This window comes from Pinus tabuliformis, chromosome 7 (genome assembly GCF_031772625.1).
Source record: "Pinus tabuliformis cultivar Carrire ecotype Pingquan chromosome 7, CPIR1, whole genome shotgun sequence".
Classification (NCBI taxonomy): Eukaryota; Viridiplantae; Streptophyta; class Pinopsida; order Pinales; family Pinaceae; genus Pinus; species Pinus tabuliformis.
Window position 1 is genome coordinate 1,641,386,868 of NC_142293.1, and position 19,959 is coordinate 1,641,406,826.

The 19,959-nt window shown below is 35.6% G+C and overlaps 2 protein-coding genes across 2 annotated transcripts; both read left to right on the top strand.

Annotated features, from left to right (window-relative positions):
* Positions 1–378: 378 nt before the first annotated feature.
* Positions 379–2,424, top strand: LOC149254662 (triacylglycerol lipase OBL1-like). Its single transcript, XM_089454808.1, has 5 exons — positions 379–691; positions 788–1,026; positions 1,146–1,179; positions 1,303–1,985; positions 2,074–2,424. The coding sequence occupies exons 1-5, from the start codon at positions 406–408 to the stop codon at positions 2,422–2,424; spliced, it is 1,593 nt and encodes a 530-aa protein (XP_089310934.1). The 5' UTR covers positions 379–405.
* Positions 2,425–2,852: 428 nt separating this feature from the next.
* Positions 2,853–4,333, top strand: LOC149254663 (triacylglycerol lipase OBL1-like). The gene is made up of 4 exons (XM_089454809.1): positions 2,853–2,867; positions 2,982–3,015; positions 3,139–3,821; positions 3,910–4,333. The coding sequence occupies exons 1-4, from the start codon at positions 2,853–2,855 to the stop codon at positions 4,258–4,260; spliced, it is 1,083 nt and encodes a 360-aa protein (XP_089310935.1). The 3' UTR covers positions 4,261–4,333.
* The last annotated feature ends 15,626 nt before the right edge of the window (positions 4,334–19,959 follow it).

Here is a 19,959-nt window from a genome sequence, read left to right on the forward strand (position 1 = left end):
AGAAACTGAAAGTATATCTCCCCGTTTTATTAAAATCTAAGAAAAAAACATCTTTGAAATATTGTATAATTTGAAAATGTTTCTTAAATATCTATAAGTCCCTAGGAACATGAACTATACAACTTTTGGGGTACAGATCCTTATACAACATAGATACAGAGATAAATTTATAACGGTAAATGCTCTCCTAATGATAATAATAATCAAAAAAACAATTCCGCTGAGTGGAGAAGGGTGGAATCTTGGACACTCACACTTTTAATGGGAGGCCCACCGTGTTGACGCAACCTGGAAAAAATGTGAAGACTTCAATGGGAAAAGCATGGCAACCGCACAGCGCATTTCATTTCTTCTCATCATATATCGAGCATCAGAAATTGCAGAGCACATTAAGATCACACAGAGATGGCTAACGATTACCTTATACTCCACCATAAAAATGGAGGGTTTATGGATGCCGTAATTGCCCTCGCTAGAGCACAGCGTTCCATTGAATATCCCGATCACCATGTCACCCATCTACCCGTTATATTATATAGATTCTGGATCATGTTGGTTTCGTTCCTCCTCACTCAATTTCTCCACTGGGTTGAGAAACCCATGTGCCACCTCGGTAACTGTATCGAGCAGATTTTAAATCTGCCCTCACACAACGGAGGGCTTCTCGGAATAATCTTCAGAGTTCTGACAGGTCCAAATATTCTATCACATGCTTTGTTATCATTTCAACTAATAAAAAAACCCTTTTAATTTATTATTGACTGGATCCTTGTTTTGTTTTGTTCAGGAAGAGGCATAATCATCCCCCAGAGGGATAGTGAAACGTTCAGAAGCGCCGTTGGGTATTTGGATCCTCGCCTGGACTTGGACAAAAGAGAAATAACTGTACTCAATGGAGATTGTAAGAGGGGGTCAGCAATAATTCAAGCAGGGAGCCGATATTGTGCAGAAGTTTGCATAATGGCTTCCAAACTGGCCTATGAAAATGAATTATTTATCAGGAATGTGGTCACTAAACGATGGAAGGTAATTATTGTGAAGTGTAGGTTGAGTTTCAGTAGTCACCCGTTACTGGAATTTTGCTAGCCACATCAATATATTGGTCATTCTGCATATATGCTTCGTGACTATTTACCTTTTTGCAGATGCATTTTGTGGAGTTCTTCGATTGTTGGAACAGTAAGCAGTTAATTGCCTCAGATGTGTTGATTTCCATGCATTATTTTTTTTGTAGGGAAGTTAGCAGTTTCTGATTTTCTGCATGTTATATTAATGTATGCTATCCTATATATATATGCACAGATTATCTGGGAAAAAACAGTACCCAAGCCTTCATATTCTGTGATAAACCAGTAGATGCTAGGCTGGTGGTGGTTGCTTTCAGAGGAACGGGGCCATTTGATGCAGATGACTGGATCACAGACTTCGACTTCTCATGGCACAAAATGGGCTCTCTCGGAAAAGTTCACGTGGGATTCCTTGAAGCAATGGGCTTGGCTAATCGCTCCAATAAAAAAATCTTAAAAACCCCCGCGGAGCGTAAGAGAAAAGATATAATTCATGATCGTGACAACGCTGAATTGCCAGATGAATTTGTCACAGAAGACGAGAAAAAGCCTCTGGCTTACTATGCCATACGCAAAAAGCTGAGCACGTTGCTAGAAGAGCACAGGGATGCCAAGTTTATTGTGACAGGACACAGTTTGGGTGGTGCTCTGGCCATTTTGTTTCCTGCAATACTCCTCCTACATAAAAAGACAGAGCTCATGAACAAGCTGTTAGCAGTTCATACATTTGGACAACCCAGAGTTGGGGATCGAAAATTCCGAGATTTTATGAATATGAATCTGAATGAACCTGTGACCAGGTACTTCAGAACGGTGTACTGCAACGACATGGTTCCCAGGATTCCATATGATGATGAAGCACTTTCTTTCAAGCATTGTGGATTGTGTCTCTACTACAATAGCTTCTACAAACAAAAGGTATTACTTTCATAACATCGTTATGTTATTCTTTTGTTTGAAAAAAGAAGTAATGTTTTACTTTTTCTGTGCCTCAATTGCATTGCAGATAGTGAAGGAAGTACCAAACAGGAATTTCTCCATCTTATACTTCATACCGAATATGATAACTGCCACTTGGGAGCTGGTGTACAGTCTGATCATGCGATACATGATGGGGAAAGATTTCAGTGAAGGTTGGTTCGCACTGTGTTTCAGATTTATGGGAATTTTGTTACCGGGTATGTCTGCACACAGTCCCGTGAACTATGTGAATGCAATTAGACTGGGTCACACAGACTTAACTGTTACAGACAAAGATTCAGACATTGATGGAATTGAAATTCCATTAATTAATGGGGAGGAAGGGATAACGGAAATGATGGATTGCTGGGAAGATGGGATAGGAAAAAGTAAATAAGGCGTGGAATTAGTGGAAGAGTGGTAGCTTCTTCATTCCTTTGCGTTTAAATGTGCGCAGCCATGACAAGATTGTGAGGGAGTTTATTCTCCATTCACGAGACTTAACTATTAGTGATAGTTTACCTTTGCGTTTAAATGTGCGCAGCCATGACAAGATTGTGAGGGAGTTTATTCTCCATTCATGAGACTTATCTATTAGTGATAATTTACTATTGACGAGACTTATCTATTAGTGATAATTCACTGGACCTTCCCCTCTTAGAGTAGAGAATGAACATTGTTCGCTCCAAAGCAAAAACATTGTTCTGTCATGACTTGATTGTCAAGTATTATAATAGCCACTAATAGAGTGAATATTCTGTGTTATTAGGATTATGGGTGGTTGAATTTTTTTCTGTTTTCTATTAGCTGGATTCTTTATATTACATGCATAAAAATATAGTAATTTAAGTATAGGTTGAGTTTCAGTAGTTACACGTTACTGGAATTTTACTAGCCACATCAATATATTGGTCATTCTGCATATATGCTTCGTGACTATTTGCCTTTTTGCAGTTGCATTTTGTGGAGTTCTTCGATTGTTGGAACAGTAAGCAGTTAATTGCCTCAGATGTGTTGATTTCCATGCATTATTTTTTTTGTAGGGAAGTTAGCAGTTTCTGATTTTCTGCATGTTATATTAATGTATGCTATCCTATATATATATGCACAGATTATCTGGGAAAAAACAGTACCCGAGCCTTCATATTCTGTGATAAACCAGTAGATGCTAGGCTGGTGGTGGTTGCTTTCAGAGGAACGGGGCCATTTGATGCAGATGACTGGATCACAGACTTCGACTTCTCATGGCACAAAATGGGCTCTCTCGGAAAAGTTCACGTGGGATTCCTTGAAGCAATGGGCTTGGCTAATCGCTCCAATAAAAAAATCTTAAAAACCCCCGCGGAGCGTAAGAGAAAAGATATAATTCATGATCGTGACAACGCTGAATTGCCAGATGAATTTGTCACAGAAGACGAGAAAAAGCCTCTGGCTTACTATGCCATACGCAAAAAGCTGAGCACGTTGCTAGAAGAGCACAGGGATGCCAAGTTTATTGTGACAGGACACAGTTTGGGTGGTGCTCTGGCCATTTTGTTTCCTGCAATACTCCTCCTACATAAAAAGACAGAGCTCATGAACAAGCTGTTAGCAGTTCATACATTTGGACAACCCAGAGTTGGGGATCGAAAATTCCGAGATTTTATGAATATGAATCTGAATGAACCTGTGACCAGGTACTTCAGAACGGTGTACTGCAACGACATGGTTCCCAGGATTCCATATGATGATGAAGCACTTTCTTTCAAGCATTGTGGATTGTGTCTCTACTACAATAGCTTCTACAAACAAAAGGTATTACTTTCATAACATCGTTATGTTATTCTTTTGTTTGAAAAAAGAAGTAATGTTTTACTTTTTCTGTGCCTCAATTGCATTGCAGATAGTGAAGGAAGTACCAAACAGGAATTTCTCCATCTTATACTTCATACCGAATATGATAACTGCCACGTGGGAGCTGGTGTACAGTCTGATCATGCGATACACGATGGGGAAAGATTTCAGTGAAGGTTGGTTCGCACTGTGTTTCAGATTTATGGGAATTTTGTTACCGGGTATGTCTGCACACAGTCCCGTGAACTATGTGAATGCAATTAGACTGGGTCACACAGACTTAACTGTTACAGACGAAGATTCAGACATCGATGGAATTGAAACTCCATTAATTAATGGGGAGGAAGGGATAACGGAAATGATGGATTGCTGGGAAGATGGGATAGGAAAAAGTAAATAAGGCGTGGAATTAATTGGTTGAACGCTACTGCTGTTGGTTGGTGGAAGAGTGGTAGCTTCTTCATTCCTTTGCGTTTAAATGTGCGCAGCCATGACAAGATTGTGAGGGAGTTTATTCTACATTCACGAGACTTAACTATTAGTGATAATTTACCTTTGCGTTTAAATGTGCGCAGCCATGACAAGATTGTGAGGGAGTTTATTCTCCATTCACGAGACTTATCTATTAGTGATAATTTACTATTGACGAGACTTATCTAGACTTATCTATTAGTGATAATTCACTGTACCTTCCCCTCTTAGAGTAGAGAATGAACATTGTTCGCTCCAAAGCAAAAACATTGTTCTGTCATGACTTTATTGTCAACTTTTATAATAGCCACTAATAGAGTGAATATTCTGTGTTATTAGGATTATGGGTGATTGAATTTTGTCTGTTTTCTATTCGCTGGATTCTTTATATTACATGCATAAAGATATAGTAATTTAATAAAGGAAAATAACTTTGATAATATAGATTTTGAAGTTCTAATAAAGGAAAATAACTTGGTAAAGTCTTTCCGGAAACCCTTTAGCTCTCACTGATGTCTCAACTTTCTGTAAATTTGATATAGTATGTTTTAGATTTGTTGTGGTCAACCAAGTTTTGTTTTTGGATGCACATGGCTTTCCAATTTAATTAGACTAGATATATTTTTGCAGTTTGTAATTTCTATTATATGGTTTATTTTCGTTGGAATATATATATATGTGGGGTGGTTTCTCTAGTTTTTTGAATAATAAATTTTGTAGTAAAAAAGATTTAAAAAAATATAATGTATTTTGATTTTTAATTTAGGAGTTGTTTTTAGTATAATTTTTTGGGCTTTTTGGTGTGGTCAAAAATTTTGAGATGAAATTTTGATTAGTGTTATTTAAATTAGTTTTTTGGCTGTATATATAGTTGAAAATTTTGAAGTGAAATCTTGATTTGTGTTATTTAAACTAGTGTTTTGACTATATATATATATATATATATATATATATATATATATATATATATATATATTCAACACACTAGAAAATCCCTAGGGTATTTCGATTTTACAAGGGTTGCCTATCAAATCAAATTTGTGATTTCAATTAATTCTTGGCGGATCTTAGAAAAATTAAACTAGAAAAACCCAGAGAAAAAAATCTCCAAAAAAATTTAAAAAACAACTCAATTAATTTATACTAAAATACCTTTTATATATTATAAGAAATGATAATATTTTAAATTTCTATTACATAATTTAAAATTCCAAAAACAACCTAAATTCTTTCAAAATATCGGAATGGGTTTTTGTGTACACCAATCCCTTCCTAAATCTTCGAATATGTTAAACGTGTGCTGGTTGGTATAAAGGACTTTGACATAAGTAAGAAGATGATATGTGGATAAAAGATTAAGTTGTGTGATTTTTATTTTGTCTAGTTTTGTACTTTTCACAAAAGAATAGGACTAGGATGACTTTAATAATTGTGTTTCTTTGGTTCTACTCATTAAAAGTTTTATTTTTTTATTATAATTATCATTTATAAAGTTATTAATTTTAACTTTTATGATAATGCGATAAGGAATATAAATATTTTTAGGTTGAAGTATACAATTAGCCATTTCCTTTAAGGTGTGATTCTTCCTTTTAGCTACACCATTTTGTTGTGGAGTATATGGACCAATATGTTTCAATTGAATTCCATGCTCAATGCAAAAGTTGATGAATTTGTTGTTAACATATTCTCCGCCATTATTAGATCTTAGCTGAAGAATTTGATTTCCATATTGTTTCTCAATAAAGGCCTTAAAGGCCAAGAACATGTTAAAGACTTCACTCTTGAGTTTTAAGAAGTATACCCAAGTACGTCTAGAGAAATCATCAATGAAAGTTAAGAAATACTTGTAGCCAGAGAATGAAACCACTGGAAGTGGACCATATAAATCACTATGCACAAGATGTAAAGGGGGCTGAAACATGCCAAGAGGCACATTTTTCAAAACTATTCCAATGATGTTTTACGAGTACACATCCGGAACAAACACCATCTCTACAAGATACCATAGGAAGACCTATCACCATATTTCCTTTACATATATTTTGAAGGGAGTGATAATTTAAGTGGTCAAATCGCTCATGACAAAGTTTGCTCACTTCATCATTATGAGCAACAAATACTAAGGGAAGAGTTGATGACTCAAAGTTTTTAAACTTATACAACCTTGTAGAGTCATCAATAATTCCAGTAGCTAAAATCTATCTAGCATCTCTTAGGTCCTTAATTACAACATCATCAGGTGAAAACTCTACGGTTTTATCTTCAGCTGAATGAGTTATCTGATATATAGATAGAAGGCTACAGGGTAAGGTAGGGACACATAATACATCATTAAATTTACCATTGTCTAGATGAATAGTTCCAGTCCCTACAACACTAAGAGATCTATCATCACCAACATATATATTTTTGGTGTTACAATCATTTAAAGAAGAAAACACGGCTTTGTTTTTGACCATGTGATAAGAAGCTCCATAATCAATGAGCCACTCATGAGAATGAGAAGAAGAAGATACATTTAGTGCATAACCAAATCAAGATGCTTGTCAACCACATGCAGAAAGTGTTATTCATGAAGATGAAGCTGAAGTTGAAGAGTGCTCAAAATGGATGTTATGCTTCTTCATTGCTACTTCCAAGGCTTTCATCTTCTTAAAGAATTTGGATTCTAAGTGACCATCACAATTACAAAAGTTGCAATGCCTATCAATATTCTTCCCTTCGTTTTTATTTGCCTTATCATTTTGTTGAGTTGATTTTTCATTTTGAAACTGAATTTCTTAGGACCTTTGATTGGTTTAGGACCATTCTTTTTAGGATGTTGCTTCTTAGGATTGTTTGAACTTGGTTGTTGCTAGGTTGTTAAGGCTTTCTTAAAATGAGAAATAAAATCTTCTCTAGTAGAATTGAATGTGGAAATAAACATAGAGTAGGCTGATCCTAACTTAGTAAAAGAATGGAATAGATGAGGCTACCATCTTCTTTCTAAACCTTAACACCTTCTAAGAGAAGTATAAGGGTCTTGAACTTGGACAAAAAATCTTCAATGGAATAAAAACTATTGAGGCCCAACGTAAACAACTCATTTTCGAGTTGATGGGCCCTAGTTTCATTTTCAATTCCAAAAACACTACTGAGTTTTTTCATTGCTTCATTGTGGGTATCAATTTCTGTGATATGAAATCTAAAGTCTGGAGAAATAGACATCCCTATCAACCCACGTGCCTGATATTGCTTACTTTCTCATTTGGCTTGCTTATCTTCATTTTGAGGTTTAGTCTTTTGGCCTGATGCTATTCTATAAAGACCTTTACTTCTGAGTAAATCTACCATGTAGGATAGCTATTGGAAGTAGTTAGTGCTGTCAAGAATAACTAGGCATGGACTTTCCATTCTAAAAAAAATTGAAGCTGTATAAGTGTTCCAATGGAAATATTTCGAAAAATTAGGCTAATTAAAAAAAATAGCTCTGAAAACAGCTTCCAAACGGAGTTATGGCTTTTTGAAGAAAAGTTGTTGAAGATGCCAATGGACCACATCACTGTTTGGAAGTTGATGATAATGTTATATTTAATAAAAATCCCTCCATTTCCAAACTTAATCTAATTAGCTCACCTTAAAAAATAATTATTTTATGTGACCCACTTTTATAAATAAGTGAGAGCCACTTTTACAATGGTACTTTATGAACTATCTACTAAATTGTAACTTAAATAAAAGATAAAGTGACTTTAGAATTATAAGTGACTCACTTTTTATAATGGGCGAGAATAATTTTACGTAAAGTAACTTTAAAATATAAGTTACATGTGTTTTTTGAAAAAATAACTCAACAAAACGAAAGACTTGGACCCATGACCTCTATTCTTATAAAATAACCTTAGACCAAGTGAACTAGTTTAAAAGGTTATTAATTATTGGAAAGGAGGAAGGGGTTTTTTTCTTTGCTCACTGAAGCTTTGGGGTGCATGCTTACTTGATAATTTACTATTGACAAGACTTATCTAGACTTATCTATTAGTGATAATTCACTGTACCTTGTACCTTCCCCTCTTAGATTAGAGAATGAACATTGTTCGCTCCAAAGCAAAAACATTGTTCTGTCATGACTTTATTGTCAACTATTATAATAGCCACTAATAGAGTAAATATTCTGTGTTATTAGGATTATGGGTGATTGAATTTTTTCTGTTTTCTATTAGCTGGATTCTTTATATTACATGCATACAAATATAGTAATTTAATAAAGGAAAATAAATTTGGTAATATAGATTTTGAAGTTCTAAAAAAGGAAAATAACTTGGTAAAGTCTTTCGAGAAACCCTTTAGCTCTCACTGATGTCTCAACTTTCTGTAGCTCTCACTGATGTCTCAACTTTCTGTAAATTCGATATAGTATGTTTTAGATTTGTTGTGGTCAACCCAATTTTGTTTTTGGATGCACATGGCTTTCCAAGTTAATTAGATTAGATATATTTTTGCAGTTTGTAATTGCTATTATATGGTTTATATATATATATATATATATATATGGGGTGGTTAGTTTAGTTTTTTGAATAACAAATTTTGTAGTAAAAAAGATTTAAAAAAAAATATAATGTATTTCGATCTTTAATTTAGGAGTTGTCTTTAGTATAATTTTTTGGACTTTTTGGTGTGGTCGAAAATTTTGAGATGAAATTTTGATTAGTGTTATTTAAACTAGTTTTTTCACTGTATATACAGTTGAAAATTTTGAGGTGAAATCTTGATTTGTGTTATTTAAACTAGTGTTTTGACTGTATATATAGATTCAACACACTGGAAAATCCCTAGGGTATTTCAATTGTACAAGGGTTACCTATCAAATTTGTGATTTCAATAAATTCTTGGCGGATTTTAGAAAAATTAAACTAGAAAAACCCAGCAAAAAAAATCTCCAAAAAGTTTCAAAAAACAACTCAATTAATTTATACTAAAATACTTTTTATATATTATAAGAAATGATAATATTTTAAATTTCTATTACATAATTTAAAATTCGAAAAACAACTTAAATTCTTTCAAAATATCGGAATGGGTTTTTGTGTACACCAATCCCTTCCTAAATCTTTGAATATGTTGTGCCGGTAGGTATAAAGGACTTTGACATAAGTAAGAAGGTGATATGTGGATAAAAGATAAAGTTGTGTGATTTTTATTTTGTCTAGTTTTGTACTTTTCACAAAAGAATAGGACTAGGATGACTTTAATAATTATGTTTCTTTGGGTCTACTCGTTAAAAGTTTGATTTTTTTTATTATAATTATCATTTATAAAGTTATTAATTTGAACTTTTATGATAATGCGATAAGGGAAATAAACATTTTAATATATATATATATATATATATATATATATGATTTTATATAATATTATGTATATTTTTATATTAATTATAGGAATTTACCTGGTAAGTTTTTTAGATTGAATATCAAAAGATATTGCTCACAAATCAGTACACTAGTATTTTTGATGTGTTTAAAATCTTCAAAGAGGGAAACAGTCTACAATTTGAGCTAACAAAGCCACTTCAGACAATTTATTAAATAAAAGAAAGAAAATTTGCATAAGCTTCTCTCATGAATGATCACTTAACAAATGACCCTCCATGTTCTTTAAATAGAGATCATGGACCAATTGGGTGTTAAGCCACAGATCAAGTGTTGGTAATACCGAGGAGAGAATGAACCATCAGATCACTTCCTGTCTAGAACATATCATGACCATCAGATTGCAAGTTACAAAAAGTACATACTAAAGAAACACACTTTACCTAACTATACACTAGACCGAGTTATACTTAATTATTTCCTATGTATCGGAATATCCTAACTTCCCCCCTTAAGAACAACTTGGGATAGGATTGAAGGATGTACACAGATGACACAATAGGAGAAGGATGGAGGCATTAGAGCCTACCCCCCCTTAGTGACAACCTCTTGAACTCCAACCATAAATCGAAGTTTAGTAAACTTCGCCTCTGTGAGAGCCTTTGTAAAGATGTCTTCAACATGATCATCAGTTGAACAATATTGCACTTCAGGAACATGGTCATGAATGAACTTTCTGATGAAGTGAATGTGTAGTTCAATGTGTTCGTTGCGCTAATGTTGGACTAGATCTTTGCATAGTTGAATGAAACTTTGATTATCACACCAAAGTGTAGTCGGATGTTGCTGCTGAAAACCAAACTCTGACAGGATCTAACGAAGCCACAGGGCTTCCTTACTAGCTTCAACAGCACCACGATACTCTGCCTCTACTAAAGAAAGATAAATGACACTTTGTTTCTTGCAAGCCCATGTAATAGGTCCAGAATCAAGAGTGAAGACATAACCTGCAGTAGACTTCTGATCATCAGGGTCACTAGCCCAATCAGAATCAGTGAAACCAACCAATAGAGGAGATGCTTCTGCACTGTAATGAATCCCAAACTAAATTGTACCTTGAACATAATGAAGTATTATTTTAGTTGCTTTCCAATGAATTTCATGTGGGTTTTGCATAAACCAAGCAACAAGGCCAACAACAAAGGAAAGGTCAGGATGGGTATGGGTCAGATACAAAAGTTTTCCAACAAGCTGACAGCATAAGGTAGCATCAACTTCAGGGGAAGTAGAAGTGACTGAAAGTTTGGCTCCGGACTGAAAGGGAGAAGTGGTTGGCTTACAGTCTTCCATGTGAAAGTGGCTTAGAAGATCACATGCATACTTGGACTGAGAAATGGAAATACCTTCTTTGGATTGCAAGATTTGAAGACCGAGAAAATAATGCAAGTGTCCTAAGTCTATCATTTCAAACTATTTTTTAAGGCTAGACTTCACATGGTTTATAAGGTTGGGATCAGTACTAGTAAGGATAAGATCATCAACATAAAGAACAAGAATGATAAGAGACTTACCCAGTTTCCTGGTGTAGACAATATTGTCAAAATGACACCTAGAAAAGCCAGTATCTAAAAGAAAGTTATCCATTTTGGCATACCAAGCCCGAGGGGCTTTCTTGAGGCCATAAAGGGATTTTTTAAGCCGACATACAAGGTTGGAGTCTATTTTTATAAAGCCAAGAGGTTGTTCCATATAGATTTCTTCATGCAAGTCCCCATGCAAGAAGGAAGATTTAAGATCCATCTAATAGACTTCCCATTTGAAAGAGGCAGCAAGGGAAAAAACAAGGCAGATAGAGTTCATTTTTGTAACAGGGGAAAAGGTTTTAGTATATTCAATGCTTTCAACTTATGAAAAACCCTTAGCAACAAGATGGGCTTTATGTTTATCAACTTTTTCGTCTGGTCCAAACTTGGTTCTGTAAACCCATTTGCATCTAACAAGTTTTTGTCCCTTTGGAAGAGGAACAGGGTCCCATGTATCATTTGCTAATAATGAATGATATTCTTCATTCATAGTTGCATCCCAATCTGGATGGCTTGAAGTGTCTACAAAGGTGTTAGGATCATAATTTGCTGAAACTTGAGCCAATAAAGAAGAGGCTCTATCGAACTAAGAACATGAACGACGCTGATTTGTAGGATCACCTGTTGCATCTCAAGTAGCACGAACCCATTTTGGAGGCTGAGGAGCTGAAGGAGGATCTTGAGAAGGTGGGGAATTATTGTCATCCTTGTTGTCATCATCTAAAGAAGGAATATTTTCAGAAGTAGAAGGGATAGAGAGAGGTGGCACATCCACCGAACTAGGCTCATAGGCCGATATATTTTCAACAAACCTGACATCTCTTCTAATGATAACATTTTTTTATTTAGGTTGAAGAAGTCTATATCCATTGACATCTTTAGAATATCCAAAAAAAATACATTTTACACTCTTAGGTTCTAAGACTTTATGTTTCTCATCTGGAATATGGGCCCATGCTTAACTTCCAAAAACACGAAAGTGACTTACATCTGGTTTATTTGAGCTCCATGCTTCTTTAGGAGTGATATTGTTTAAAACCTTAGTAGGAGTGTGATTTACTATGTAATTTTCACAGTTAATTGCTTCTACACAAAAATTAAGACAAAGTCCTTTAGGTTGAAGCATACAATTAGCCATTTCCTTTAAGGTGCGATTCTTCCTTTTAGCTACACCATTTTGCTATGGAGTATATGGACCAATATGTTTCAATTGAATACCATGCTCAATGCAAAAGTTAATGAATTTGTTGTTAACATATTCTCCGCCATTATCAATTCTTAGCTGAAGAATTTGATTTCCATATTGTTTCTCAATAAAGACCTTAAAGGTCAAGAACATGTTAAAGACTTCACTCTTGAGTTTTAAGAAGTATACCCAAGTGCGTCTAGAGAAATCATCAATGAAAGTTAAGAAATACTTGTAGCCAGAGAATGAAACAACTGGAAGTGGACCATATAAATCACTATGCACAAGATGTAAAGGGGGCTTAAGCATGCCAAGAGGCACATTTTTCAAAACTATCCCAATGATGTTTTCCGAGTACACATCTGGAACAAACACCATCTCTGCAAGATACCATAGGAAGACCTGTCACCATATTTTCTTTACATATATTTTGAAGGGAGCGATAATTTAAGTGGTCAAATCGTTCATGACAAAGTTTGCTCACTTCATCATTATGAGCAACAAATACTGAGGGAAGAGTTTATGACTCAAAGTTGTTAAACTTATACAACCTTATAGAATCATCAATAATTCCAGTAGCTAAAATATGTCTAGCATCTCTTAGGTCCTTAATTACAACATCATGAGGTGAAAATTCTACGGTTTTATCTTCACCTAAATGAGTTATCTGATATAGAGATAGAAGGCTGCAGGATAAGGTAGGGACACATAATACATCATTACATTGACCATTGTCTAGATGAATGGTTCGAATCCCTACAACACTAAGAGATCTATCATCACCAACATATATATTTTTGGTGTTACAATCATTTAAAGAAGAAAACATGGTTTTGTTTTTGACCATGTGATAAGAAGCTCCATAATCAATGAGCCACTCATGAGAATGAGAAGAAGAAGATACATTTAGTGCATAACCAGATCAAGATGCTTGTCAACCACATGCAGAAAGTGTTATTCATGAAAATGAAGTTGAAGTTGAAGAGTGCTCAAAATGGATGTTATGCTTCTTCATTGCTACTTCCAAGGCTTTCATCTTCTTGAAGAATTTGGATTCTAAGTGACCATCACAATTACAAAAGTTGCAATGCCTATCAATATTCTTCCCTTTGTTTTTATTTGCCTTATCATTTTGTTGAGTTGATTTTTCATTTTGAAACTGAATTTCTTAGGACCCTTGTTTGGTTTAGGACCATTATTTTTAGGATGTTACTTCTTAGGATTGTTTGAACTTGGTTGTTGCTAGGCTGCTAAGGCTTTCTTAAAAGAGTTTCCAGTATTAAGAAAACCAAGATGTAAGAGTTTTTCTTGTTCTCTTATTAAAGAATCACAAAAGTCATCAAAAAATGGGGACTTGTAGGCTTGTCCTTGAGAAATAAAATCTTCTCTAGTAGAATTGAATGTGGAAATAAACATAGAGTAGGCTGATCCTAACTTAGTAAGAATGGAATAGATGAGGCTACCATCTTCTTTCTTAACCTTAACACCTTCTAAGAGGAGTCTAAGGGTCTTGAACTTGGACAAAAAATCTTCAATGGAATAAAAATTATTGAGGCCCAACGTAAGCAACTCATTTTCGAGTTGATGGGATCTAATTTCATTTTTAATTCCAAAAAAATTACTAAGTTTTTTCATTGCTTCATTGCGGGTATCAATTTCTGCGATATGAAATCTAAAGTCTGGAGAAATAGACATCCCTATCAACCCACGTGCTTGATCTTGCTTATTTTCCCATTTGGCTTTCTTATCCTCATTTTGAGATTTAGACTTTTGGCCTGATGCTATTCTATAAAGACCTTTACTTATGAGTAAATCCACCATGTAGGATAGCCATTGGAAGTAGTTAGTGCTGTCAAGAATAACTAGGCATGGACTTTCCATTTTAAAAGAAATTGAAGCTGTATAAGTGTTCCAATGGAAAGATTTCGAAAAATTAGGCTAATTAAAAAAAATAGCTCTGAAAATAGCTTCCAGATGAAGGAGTTATGGCTTTTTGAAGAAAAGTTGTTGAAGATGCCAATGGACCACATGAATGTTTGGAAGTTGATGATAATGTTATATTTAAAAAACATCCCTCCATTTCCAAACTTAATCTAATTATCTCACCTTAAAAATGATTATTTTATGTGACCCACTTCTATAAATAAGTGAGAGCCACTTTTACAATGGTACTTTATGAACTATATACTAAATTGTAACTTAAATAAAAGATAAAGTGACTTTAAAATTATAAATGACTCACTTTTTATAATGGGAGAGAATACTTTTACATAAAATGACTTTAAAATATAAGTTACATGTGTTTTTTGAAAAAATAACTCAACAAAATGAAAGACTTGAACCCATGACCTCTATTCTTATAAAGTAACCTTAGACCAAGTGAACTAGTTTAAAAGGCTAGTAATTATTGGAAAGGAGGAAGGGGTTTTTTTTTCTTTTCTCACTGAAGCTTTGGGGTGCATGCTTACTTGAAAAACTCATTTTCGCCTACAAAAAAAAAAGGACACAAACCAAAAAAACCAAGCAAAAGTATCCAAGCTTTACGACTTAAGGTTAGGTTTGGCCTGAAACTAGATATTTTCCTCAATGTTTCTGATTTTCCGAGATAACACTAAGGCGCAACAGAAAAGAGCATACACATGAGAAAAATCCTTTATTTATGTTTTTGGTTTTCCTAGATTACACAGAGTTGCGAGGAAAATATCATACACACAAATGAAATGTATAGATCCGGTAATAAAAAAATTATATAGGACTATAAACCGAAATAAATAGAGACATAAATAACTATCACTGCAAATAAAGACTCTATACCTTCAGATCTTAAAAATGATGTAGCTAGGGCTACAAGAAACCTTGTTGCTTGAAACGAAAGGGGTTCCTCATTGGAACAAATGCTCCTAACACAATAGAGAAGTCCTCTCAGCCTGAAAGCGGTCAGAAAAAATAGATCTAGGAAACGACAGTCAGATGTAGTCGTACCGATGTTCAATTTGTATCACCAATGGATACAACCCTCGAATAACTTTGATACCATGTAGGAATTTATAGGGTAAGTTCCTTAGATAGAACACCAAAGGATCCCACTCACAAATAGATCACAGATTGGTACACCAATATTCTTAACGTGGTTAAAACCCTCAAAGAGGGAAACAGTCCACGACTTGAGCCAACACGACCACTTCAGGTAATTTATTAATGTAAAAGAAAGAAAATTTACATAAACTTCTCTCATGAACGATCACCTAACAAATGACCCTTCATGCTCGTTAAATAGAGATCATGGACCAATCGTGTGTTAAGCCACAGATAAAGTGTCGGTAATACCAAAGAGAGAATGATCCGTTAGATCACTTCATGTCTAGAATATATCGTGACCATCAGATTGTAAGTTACAAAAAGTACACACTAAATAAACATAATTTATCAAACTATACACTAGACCAAGTTATACTTAATTATTTAGGACTATGTGTCGGAATATCATAACATTAATTAATTTTTTATATAATATTATACATATTTTTACATTTGACATTAATTGGCACTAGGAATCAACTAGGGGAGATATTGTTATATCCCTTTGCCATTTCTATCAAAAGTGGAGAATGAGAAAACATCAGGAGCTAATGAGTAGATATCATCATAGCTAGAGGGAGAAACAACATATTGACAGGGGGAGTCTAGCGTAAGATCATCAATGACTAGTAATGTCTGGTGGTGCTACCATAAATGCCAAAGGGGGAGATTGTTGAGTGTGTGTTTTCATTGATGTAAAATTTAGGAATAATGATAAAAAATATGTTGTCATTGATGTCAATAGTTTTTCTAGTGTTGTCATTAACATTATCTAGCTTGATGTCAAGGATGAAGTTGCAGTTTGGGTAACCAATCTTTGAAGATTGTTTTTTTTAGTTCCCTAATACAAATGAAAATGAATGGTGCATGCTTAAATTTATTTGATACCTTTCCAATGATATATGACACTTTTTCTAATTCCAAAGGACTGAGATAAAAAAACATGTTTGAAGTGAAGAAGATCAGATTTTTTTTAATGTGGTCAAAGTTCCGGTATGGTAGATTTGAGCATAGGCTAGTATGGACTAGCCTAGTAGGTCGGGGACTAGTATTAGTCCAGTTCGATATGAATGAAGTGTAGGTCAATAAATATATGGTAAAGATAAGCCCAGTAAGGCGAGGACTAGTATAAGGGCCCACATCCTAGGCCAGTATAACCTTAACTTTTGTAGGTTCGTTCCACAACACTTCCTAAGGAAGTGGGGACCAACATAACAACGAAAGGGTGGAGTCCAATATGAAATCACCTGGTAGGTCGAGGACAAGTAGAAGGAATCACAACCCTAATTAATATAGATAAGGTCAATAGGTTAGGGATTGATATGGAAATTGGATAAGGCTAAAAAAATTTACAATGTGAAAATTGGGTCTTACCTTGACCCTGGCTTAGCTTAATCACAACCATTAATATGTCATTAATGCTTAATTAATAAGATTTAATGCATACTAGGATGATATTAGTGTAATTATATTGAGGTACTTGAACATTGAGTCAGTTTGACGTGGCACTAGTATGACATGGGAAGTCCACATGGATTACAAGGTGGCAAGCTTAATGATTTGGTAGCTACAATATGTGACATGTGGCATGCAAACTTGGTATTTTTGGCTAATAAAATGGACATTTGGAAGGTGACACATGGAAAGTACACACATAAAAATCTCGACACACGATAAGCTTTGATTTGTTGCAGCAGCCAGTGTGGAGTGTGACTTGGTAGGTGACGTAGCAGTGGTCGGTCCCTCCCTAGGATATCGAGGCACCAGACACCAGAGAGTAGTTTTGGTTATCAAATACAAGGCTAGTTCAGTTCGACTTGTCAATGTGCATGTGGCAGTGATGATGTGGTAAAATGAACATGTGGTAGCTCGTGGTTGGTCCACCATGGATTGAACTTGGTAGACCTAGAGGCCTCAATATCTACATCAAGACCATGTTTGGCAAGGTTTTTGTATGTATTTCATTTTGGCATAAATGGCCAAAAACTATGGATTAACACCAAAGACAACACATCCAAAGGATGGCTCGTGTGGGGCCATATTGTTGTGGGGAAAAATGCCTATGCAGGACGATCCTATCCACCTAAGGTGTGACAGTGCCTTAGCAACAAACAGAGACAGCTATTCGAGTATTCTTCCTTTATGAATCAGAATGAAGAGAGATGGATGGACTAACCGGTGTCTTCCGTTTGTCCCTCGATCCAGTTTCTCTTATCTTGGAGAGTTCCCAGCTACTTGCCTTCTCGCTCGCCCAGCTTCAATAGGTTTCTGCAAGGTCACAAGAGAAGAACACTACACAAGACATAGATTCATATTCATAACTAGTTCAGGATTAGAGGTAAACTAAACATACTAATGCAATCATACATCAAAGATACACCAGTATATAGGAGAAACCAAGATAGCTTTATTGATGAATAACAAGGTTCAGGAAGAGATACAACCCAAAGGGCTCCAATCCAGCATCTCCTTCCTAGCAAAATGGAATTCCTATCTTCACCTCCCTTCAAAGCATTAAGCACCCAATGATTCTGATCTCAAACCAACAGCAATTCTTTACAATAACAAAATTCCTGCCTCAAGATCTCATGGAGGAGAGATCCATATATAGATGTTTGGAGAGAGGATGAGTCAGCTTGAGATCTAACTAGTGTCCTCTCCCTCTGTTAGTTCTTGATTCCACTTGGAGGTTCTTGCTTCCACTTGGAGATTTGGAACCTCTTACTCATCACCAGTCAAATTCCCTGAGGCAAGTGTCATTTTGGAAGCTTCCTGGGTTTTGACACCTTGAGAAATGAGCTTGCCACATGTCCACTCTCGCTCAGCGCAGGTAGCCAGTGTTGGCTTTGACATTCAGCGCAAGTAGCCAGTGTTGGCTTTGTCATTCAGCGCAGACAGCTAGTGGAGCCTTTGACATGATCCTGAATTGACTTGTTTTTTAGCAGCTTCTAGTGGAGAACTTCTGTGAATTGCTGTGGTTTGTTAGCCTTGTTCTTCTAGGGGTAGGAACAACATGTTTAGGGACTTTGGATCCCTTAGATTATGGACATTTCATGCTCAATGCTGTAAGGCACAAAAATGTCTATAACAGTTGCCCCCTAAAGTATGAGGCCGTTTATCGGGTGAAATGCTTTATCCAGGAGGATCCGAAGTTCATCCAATGCTGGGAGGAGACCTGTAATAAGATACAATACAATAAATTATTTTTCATACTGCTTTCATGATCTAGTTGAGGCGGGCATTCCCATGCTCAGCTTTATAAATTCATTTTTCTGTTCATAGAGTAGATAATCGTCTGATGGTAGACTGATAATTTTGATGAAATTATCATCCTTTGAGTAGGATGATTATCTGCTGCAATGATGTACATGTCAATGTCTTTATTTTTCCTGAATATATATCGCAGCTCAGATGGATGAAACTAGATCCGGGGTCTTCAAACTCGTTCGATCTTCACTCTAAGTACAAGTCGATCCATGTGAGAAATGTTCTGAAGTCGAACATGGAAAGACATCGCTTGATTACCGGTCAATGAGGTAAACCATTAACAAGCGCGAGAGGAATCACCGATAATGATAATGACCCTCAAGGTACTGCAGTACAATTCACGTGGTGTGAATGAAGGACTTGGCGTCGAACACCACGCAAAATCTTTCGGTCGAAGGTCATTGATGTATACCTGTCGCCGGAAGTGAGAAACTTGCCATTGAGGCATGCAAGCTTCAAAGTGCTGAAGGGGTTGTTCCTAGATCAACTTCTTGGATAATGAGTTGATGTCGACAAGAAGCGATCCATCAAAGGAGGGCCTTAATGAATCCCACATCGATGACACGGAACGGAGCTAATGATTTTGATGGAGGTGAAAACGATCTGTGACATATGATTCAGGGTGGCGGTCATGAAAGGATGAAGGATAATGTATGGCAATGGATGGGACACGGTTGACTTTTTTGAACGACTTCTCTTGAACATATGGCGACACTGATGCGATGGATCGGTAGCATTACCCCAAATATGGATGGTATGGCGAGACCATGGTGATGTGACCGGTGAATGAAACAACCCAACCCGATTGTGGTACGGAGGAAAAGTGTCATGTTCAAGAGCGACTTGCTACCATCAAAGTTTTCTTTAGTTTCTCCCAATTTTTCCCCAGTCATTACTGACCAGTACCTCTTTATTTTTTTCAAGCTTGAGGAGGATAACATATGCTTGTTCTATAACCTGCCCTTCGGGCAAGCCCATCGCTATGTTTTAACGAGCCTAGCGATAGTGAAACTCGTTCTCGTCTAAAGGCAAGTTTGTCGCTATTTAGTGATTTTAACGAGTCTAACGACAAGGATAACTCGGTCCTTTTCATTTTTAGAGAGTCTGAAAAGGTACATAAAGTTAACTCCAAAATTCCTTTTTCGTCATCTAATCCCTTA